We start from the raw sequence: 7,719 nt of genomic DNA, 5'->3' as shown, positions 1-7,719 counted from the left end.
CGCTCCCGGCCACCGCAGCCTCGACCTGCTGGACTCCGGCGATCCTTCCACCTCAGCCTTCCGAGTAGCCGGAATTACAGGGATGCGCTACCACGCCCGGCTGATTTTTTGATTTATTGTAGAGATGAGGTCTCGCTGCCCAGGCGGGTCTCGAACCCGCGGGCTCAGGCAATCCACTCACCTCAGCCTCCCAAAGGCATGGGATTACAGGCTGAGCCACCGAGCCCAGCTGGAATTCATTTTAAAAGAGTGATAATAATGGAATCTTTCTCATAAGGAAAATGAATCCAGGCTTGTAAAGTACCCAGAACAAGTTAGCAGCCAACAGATGTTCACTATTATTATCTCATGATTATGCAATTCTTGATCCCTAATCTATCTGCCATCTGCTTTTAGACTGCCTGTGGATAAGAAGAGGTTGAACTAATCCCTAATGCTCTTTCCCCCAGCCTCCTTTGAAAAGGCACTTCAATGGCCACAGGTGAAACCACAGAGAGAAAAACCCAAACATGCCACACCCATGTCTAGTGAGTTGTGGCCAGTACACACACAACTTTGAGCTGGGAAGGAGACCCTCCACTCCTTCCCCATCTTCCCCGCTTCCCTAAAGCAAGGAGAAGCAGCCCCATGCCAGGTAGTACCGTTTGCCACCAAAGCTGGGTCTCTCATCATCTGAGTCTCGCTCTGCCCACACCCCATAGGTGGCTTCTTCCTTGGTCTGCCAGTGGCGTTGCCGGTTGGGGTTGAACTCATTCTGGAGATCCCAGTCAGTGATCTCGAAGTTCTCCCGTTCATCATCATCATCATCTATGCAGCCTTCTCCATCCCGATACAAGTGGGACAGCGACATGGCCAGTCACTAAACGAAGAGAAAAAAAGGGCACAGTCCACAATCAGTCTTGGGAGCAGCAGTACGAGAATTCTCTGTGAGTCTCTATTCCTCAATGCCTGCAGAACTTCCTCCAAATTCAAAGTTCATTAAAATCATTGTTGCCATTCATAAAGCAGATAATAGAAACATACTTTAGAAGACAATCAGCACAAAAACAGGTGAACAAAAGACTAGTCCCAACAGTCTACACATATATTCTTTTTTTTTTTTTTTTTGAGTTCGAGTCTCACTCTGTTGCCCAGACTGAAGGGCAGTAGCACACTCACAGCCACTGCAGCCTCGACCTGCTGGGCTCAGGTGATCCTTCCGCCTCAGTTATCCAAGTAGCTGAAGCTACAGGCATGCACCACCATGCCCAGTTAACTTTTTGATTTATTGTAGAGATGAAGTTGTCCACGCTGGTCTCAAAGGGATAGGCTCAGGCAATCCTCTCACCCCGGCCTCCCAAAGTGCTGGGATTACAGGTGTGAGCCACCACGCCCGGTCACATATATGATTCTTTAAAAGTATTTCCTGGCCAGGGTCGGTGGCTCAGTCTGAAATTCCAGCACTTTGGGAAGCCGAGGCGAGTGGACTGCCTGAGCCTGCGGGGTTTGAGACCAGCCCGGGCAACCTGGCGAGACCTCGTCTCTCCAATAAAGAAAAAAAAAAATTAGCTGGACGTGGTATTGTGCGACTGTAGTTCTAGCTGCTTGGAAGGCTGAGGCAGAAGGATCGCCAGAGCCCAGCAGATCCACGCTGGGGTGGCCGTGAGTGTGCCACTGCCCTCTAGCCTGAATGACAAAGTGAGAAATTCAACTCAAGAAAAAAAAAGTATTTCCTTGTCCTAGTCAATGTTATAAGTATCACATACTCTCATGTACACAAACCACACAAAAATAACTATGCATATTATTTTATGTATTATTGCCTCAGAAGTTGGGTGGACATCTTGGATCCCAGATTTGTATATCTTTTCTGTTACTGAGGAAAGAGTTATACTTGGAACCTTGGTGATCTCAGGAGAATGATTTCTTAGAATATGTTTTATGAAATACATTACTCTATGAGATTCAAAAACTCTAAGTTATAACTCCTAGTTTTCCTCCCAAAACACAAATTCCTTCTGATATGCTGAAAGGCTGTGGTAATCATGAATGCTATCTTAACAGTCAGATGTCCGTGGACTGGAATAAAGAATCTGCCTCTTGGTAGTTGGGTGATGAGATCCGCTTTCTCTTTTTAAAATTGGGGTTATCTACTATACCAACTTTGAAGAATACTTGTAAGGCAAATTCACAATAAGTGCTCAAGAAACAGTAACTCCTGGTGTAGCTCCATAAATGAATTCACCAAAATTACTGCTTTTGGACTAGGGAGTGAATCTAGCAAAGTGATTGCGAAATCAAGCATGCTAAAATCATAGTCTGAGTTCAAATTCCAAGTCTAACAGATACTCAGTGTACGAGTATTAAATACTTACTAAGTGCCACGCATGGTGCACAACACAGTAATACATTCAATATGAGACAGCAATTGTGACTCTTATCTACCAATTACTGCAAGAGGCCTTCAGGGACATGGAATTTCTGTCATTCCTACAGGCAGTGCAGCTCTGTCACACAGTTCTCCCTGCTTCTTCTACTTACAGGTGCACTGGTTGGGGCAACTGGTTCCAACCTCTGCCAGGAGTGCATAGGAGGGAATGCTCTCAGGGGAGGTGGGAAGTCCCAGAAACATGGGATTAAATAACATCACTACCTACTTGGGCACAAGGCACGGTAAGAAACCCGGAAAAATCACGAGCGCGAGGCAAGGTGCACTCGTTAGGTGCCCTCAGCAGGTGCGACGACACGCTGGGAGCCTTAGGCCGATGATCAAACGTCACCATCAAGACACTTCTGAGGGGTAAGTTTCCACGCTTCAGACAAGAAAAAGGAGGCTCAGAGATGTTAAGCAACTTGCTCCAGCTTCCACCGCTGGCGGGGCTCAAAAACAGCAGGGCCTGGAGCCAGGACTCGGGCTTCTCTCTCCTGCGCTGTGTTTCGCGGAGGAGGCTAGGGTGCCTAGCTCGGCCCCAGGTCTTGATTCCCTGCGGCCTGGGGGCCGAGACAACGAGCGGCGCCGCCCCTCTCCGTGCCTCGGCAGAGCCGTCTGCGAAACGGATAACGGCCTGGCCGAGGCCCTCCTTCCCCGAGTCCTCGGCTCCACTCCCACGGGCACTGCCTCCCCTGGTCCCCTTTCTACTCTCCGGCCCCGCTTACCTTTCCGAGGGTCTCAGGGTAGCAAAAACAACTTCACACTGCGCGTGAGAAGAACGGGGTTCTGGCAGGCGGAACCCAGATGTGCTGGGGCTGGCGCGTCGGAAGTGACGTGTTCGACAGCGGAAGTCGTACTTGCTACTATGGCAGCGTGGGGAACGCTAGAGCGGTTTTGGCTCTAGAGCGGCGGACTGAGGTCCTAGGAAGGAGAGGGCGATTCGCAAGGCCCGTAATGGTTGGGAAGTGGTTTCCCTTTGGTGTCGTCCTCCCTGGCGCGTCCGCTTAGTACTGCGACGCCCAGCGTGTGATGACAGGTCTCTGAACCACCTTGGTCTCAGGAGATTCCTTTGCTACTCTGAGATTCTAAATCTATAAAATGGGAATAGAGGTCTAACACTATGAGACAGTAGGGGGCCTTGGACACTACATTAAAATGGGAATAACGAAGGTCAAGACTGTGTCTCCTGTGTCTTTGGCTCTCTCAGACAGTTGTGGACCCAGGGTAGTTGCCTTACGCAGGAGTTTGAGAGGAAATAAAGGAATGAATGAAAAAACTCTAGAGTTCCCAGGTGTTCTCTCCAGGAAATGTTTCCATTCTCTTTCTTTCCAACAGTTTAGTAAATGTATTGATTTATTCAGTGGTCTAATCAAAATGTACTAGGTGCTTCCCCTGTGTTATGCTCAGAGGGAAAATGAAAGTCATGGGTTCTTCCTGGGAAACCCCCACCAGCCTGGGACTCTGCATTAAATGCACACATGCTCTGGAATTCCGATCTTGACTCTGCAATTTACCAGCCGTGAACCTTGGGCAAATCATTATGTCTATGCCTAAGTTTTATTTTGTGCAAAATGATTGAGGGTTCAGTAAGATGTATCTTGTAAGCAATGAAAACTTACCTGGCACACAGCTGTTAATTTTTATGCTTTTTCTCTGTCTCTTCTATGTGATGAAAAGATCAAGCGACCATTGGAATGTACAAAGAGCACTGGACTTGGGAGTCAAAAGACTTGGGTGTGTCATTACAAAATTGTTATAAATTAAACAAGAACTTATGTGAACACAGTTAAATGTGCGGTTCTTAGGAATGAGAACTGTGACTTAATGGTCCCTGTATTTCCAGTGACACGTAGAGCCACTGTATATGATACATGGTATGTACTCAGGAAAAAAAAATGGGAGAATGAAGTTTTAGCATAGGAGAAGACCAGGGGAGGAGAGGGTCTAACAGACTACAAAGTCCAGCAGGGACCAGAGTGAGAGAAACCAGAAGAAAAAAAGTGTTTTCAATCTGTGCCTAACAATGTATATACATCTGTTTATAGCCCAAACACCGGAAACATAAGTAAGCTTGGGTTTTCTGTAGCTCTGCTTATGGCTTTACCGAAGACTTTATGGAGCTGCAGTTACTTTATTATGAGGGACTGATATTAGTGGATGTGCTTCACCAAATGGGCCTTGCTTCATGGCTTCTGGAGAATGGACCTTTGTGGACTGTTGTGGGGTTGTTAAGAGTGTAGTCTCTGATTTAGTGATCCAAGTGTGCACTGTCTGCAATAGGACAAACTGAAGTCACATGACACTTGATAAGCTGTCCCGAGAAGATTGCAATAGCACTCTTGTGACATTCCTGCTAAAGATACATAATCTGAATATACATAGTGATACATCAGACAAACCCACATAAAGGAGGATTCTACAAAACTGTAATCTTAAAAAGTGCCAAGGTCATGAGAGTCAAATAAAGACCTCGGAACTGTTCCACACTGAAAAATACTAAAGAAATATGACAACTAAATGCAACATATGATTCTGAACTGGATCTTTTTGCTATAAAAAAGTTATTGAGACAACTGGGAAAAATTAAATGAGGTCTAGGATTCCGTGGTAGTGATGTGTCTATGTTAATTTCCTGATTTTAATATTTGTCTGTTGCATCAGAGGATGACCTTGTTTGTTGTAAATTCCAAAGTATTTGGGAGTGATAGTGCATCAATTGGGCAACTTAACATCAAATGATTAAGGGGGAAATGTTTCTCAATGTACTTATAACTTTTTTGTATTCTTTAAAAATGAAGACTCAGGAGTAAAAACTTCAAGGATCCAAATCTCCACGTTGCTACTTCCTAGATGTGGGAACCAGGGGCAGGTTGCTTCACCTCTCTGCACCTTAGTTTTCCCATCTGTAAGTTGGGGATAATGACAGTACTGCTCTAAGTGAGTTGTATTCAGGAAAAAACAACAACAAAAAGGGGCAAATAATGCATGTAAAGCGCCTGGCATAGTAAGAGCTTAGTAAATCATTGTGGCTATATTCATTTTTAAAAACTCCTTGTCATACTCCTCTCAGCCTTAACGATAAGTTGCCTTTCAGGATTCCTAGGCTCAAATGGACTTTGGCAAAGCAAGGGACGTTTTCCAAGGTAACCAGAGGTTTAGGTTCAGGGGCTCATATCCATCCTCTATTGTCATTTCCCAGAAAAATCCTTGCCTTGGGACTTGGGAACATCTAGACTTGTGTCTAGATTTCCAGTGAGGTGCTCAGACATGTGGCCTTCCCAGAAGGAGTTGCCAAGCAACGGGGCTCCTTGGGCAGGTGTCTGGCAGGGCCCTCTAATACTCATGGGTCCATAACACCCCTTTCACAGTGGGAGAGGCTTTGGCAGAGGGAAAGTGCCAGCACTACACAGCAAGTTTCAGGACAGAGCCAGGCCTGAATCCAGGAGTTCAGACTTCCAGGCTGATGCTTTCTCTGCAACTCTGTGCAAATGATTCTTTACATCATTTTTGTTTACTTATTTGAGCTAAAACTTATAAAGTGGATCCTGCATGTTCAGGAGCACACAGACAAACCCCCTGCATACAACACCTGATTCCTCAACTTTCTAAGGTAGTTTCTGTTAGCATCCCCCAGAGTCCAGATTCTCAACCATTCCCTTATACAACCTATACCACACAGCTCAGTTTCCATATTGCTTCCAAAAGATTTAGAGGGAAAAAATCCTTGCTCGGTTACAACTTTAAATAGGTTGGTACCATAGAAACAATCCATAAGTGGCATTTCAGAGCTGATATATTTAAAGACTAGCACATGTACTTTTTCTAGGACAGTGACATTATGCTGTTGCACATGGCTTATTCTTATTTTGAATTTTGTCACAAAAATATGTATGGTGTCCTGAACTTGGCAGAATTGAAAATCCAGATCAGCTGAGATTAGCAATTTGGTTTCCCTCTAAATGTTTCTTACAGATGGTTTCTACCCTACTTATCTTTCAAAAATTCATGAAGACTCTGTCCTTTTATAGAAAGCTGGAACATGAAGTTCCATAGGCCTGGCGCATTATCTGTAAATCAAGTATCCTCAAAAGCATACAGCAAGGTGAGGAACCAGAGCTTTCATCATTCATTCATTCTTTTCCTCATTAACAATCGTTTAATAAGCACCTATGTATTATCTGTTGCAATATAAGTTACCAGCTTGAAATGTAGCAGTTAGTGGCTTGAAACAACATATACATTTCAGTTTCTTTCTGTGGGCATTAGAAAGTTGGGTGGTTCTGACCAGTGTCTCTCATGGGGTTGCAGTCATCTGAAGGCTTGACACTGTCATTTCTGCAGTATCTTGTTGGTTACACAGTCACCCTTTTTAGGGTTGCCGAATGAAGCAAATAAAAATACAGGATGCCAAATTAAATTTGAATTCAGATAAAACAATGAACATTTAATATTAATAAGTATGTCTCAGACTATGAGAGCACTGAAGAACCATGCTACCTGCATTCATGGAGTTTACAGCCCAGTGAGTAAGATCAACTTGCATCAACTCAGCAGGAAAATAAATACAAAACCTTAACTATGATAAGTGCTTCAGAGAGTAGTATCTGGTGCTTGGGGCAGGTAAGGAGTTCTCATCAGAAAAGTCCCTTTTGTTTTATAGATTGAGATTTTACATGTGACTTGATTTGTGTGTATGGGTGTGTAAGAAGTACATGGAGGGTTCTCTTGCTAAAAGAAGGAAACAAAACTCTGAAATGCTTGGTTCAGAACCTTATCAAAATCCATAAACACATACCAGTGAATGCATGTAAAAAATAGAAAACTGAATGAGATCTGTAGTCTAGTTAACAGTATTTCACTGCTGTCAATTCCCCAGTTTGGCTACTGTACTACAGTTGTAGTCTAGCATCAGGGAACCCAGGAGAGGGATGCATGGAAGTCATCGCACTACTTCTGCAACTTCATACCTTTATAATGATTTCAAAGTAAAACATTAATTTAAAAAACCAGGCTGGACATGTTGGTTCATACCTGTAAACCCAGCACTTTGGGAGGTTAGGGTGGGAGGATTGCTTGAGCCAAGGAGTTCGAGACCAGCCTGGGCAACATAGCGAGACCTCTTTTCTGCAAAAAAAAAAAAAAAAAATCAGCCAGGCATGGTCACACACACCTGTAGTTCCAGCTACTGGGGAGGCTGAGGTGGAAGGACTGCCTAAGACCAAGTGGCTGAAGTTGCAATGAGCTGATTGTGTCACTGCGTTCCAGCCTGGGCAACAGTAAGATCCTGACTAAAAAAAGTAATTATATGA

At 44.4% G+C, this 7,719-nt stretch overlaps 1 protein-coding gene across 1 annotated transcript in view; it reads right to left on the bottom strand.

Annotated features, from left to right (window-relative positions):
* The window catches only part of TFIP11 (tuftelin interacting protein 11), a 19,122-nt gene extending 15,904 nt beyond the window's left edge, over nt 1-3,218 (bottom strand). Inside the window, exons 1-2 of the mRNA XM_008052060.2 lie at nt 3,136-3,218; nt 642-859 (exon numbers count right to left, since the gene is read on the bottom strand). Coding sequence (XP_008050251.1) covers nt 642-850 — 209 coding nt within the window. The 5' untranslated portion in view covers nt 851-859; nt 3,136-3,218. The remainder of the gene's footprint in view (nt 1-641; nt 860-3,135) is intronic.
* Nucleotides 3,219-7,719: the final 4,501 nt, after the last annotated feature.

Source organism: Carlito syrichta, unplaced genomic scaffold, assembly GCF_000164805.1.
Source record: "Carlito syrichta isolate Samal-C Ts95f unplaced genomic scaffold, Tarsius_syrichta-2.0.1 Scaffold254631, whole genome shotgun sequence".
Classification (NCBI taxonomy): Eukaryota; Metazoa; Chordata; class Mammalia; order Primates; family Tarsiidae; genus Carlito; species Carlito syrichta.
The sequence above is the reverse complement of the archived record's forward strand: the minus strand, read 5'-3'. Positions and strand labels throughout refer to the sequence as shown.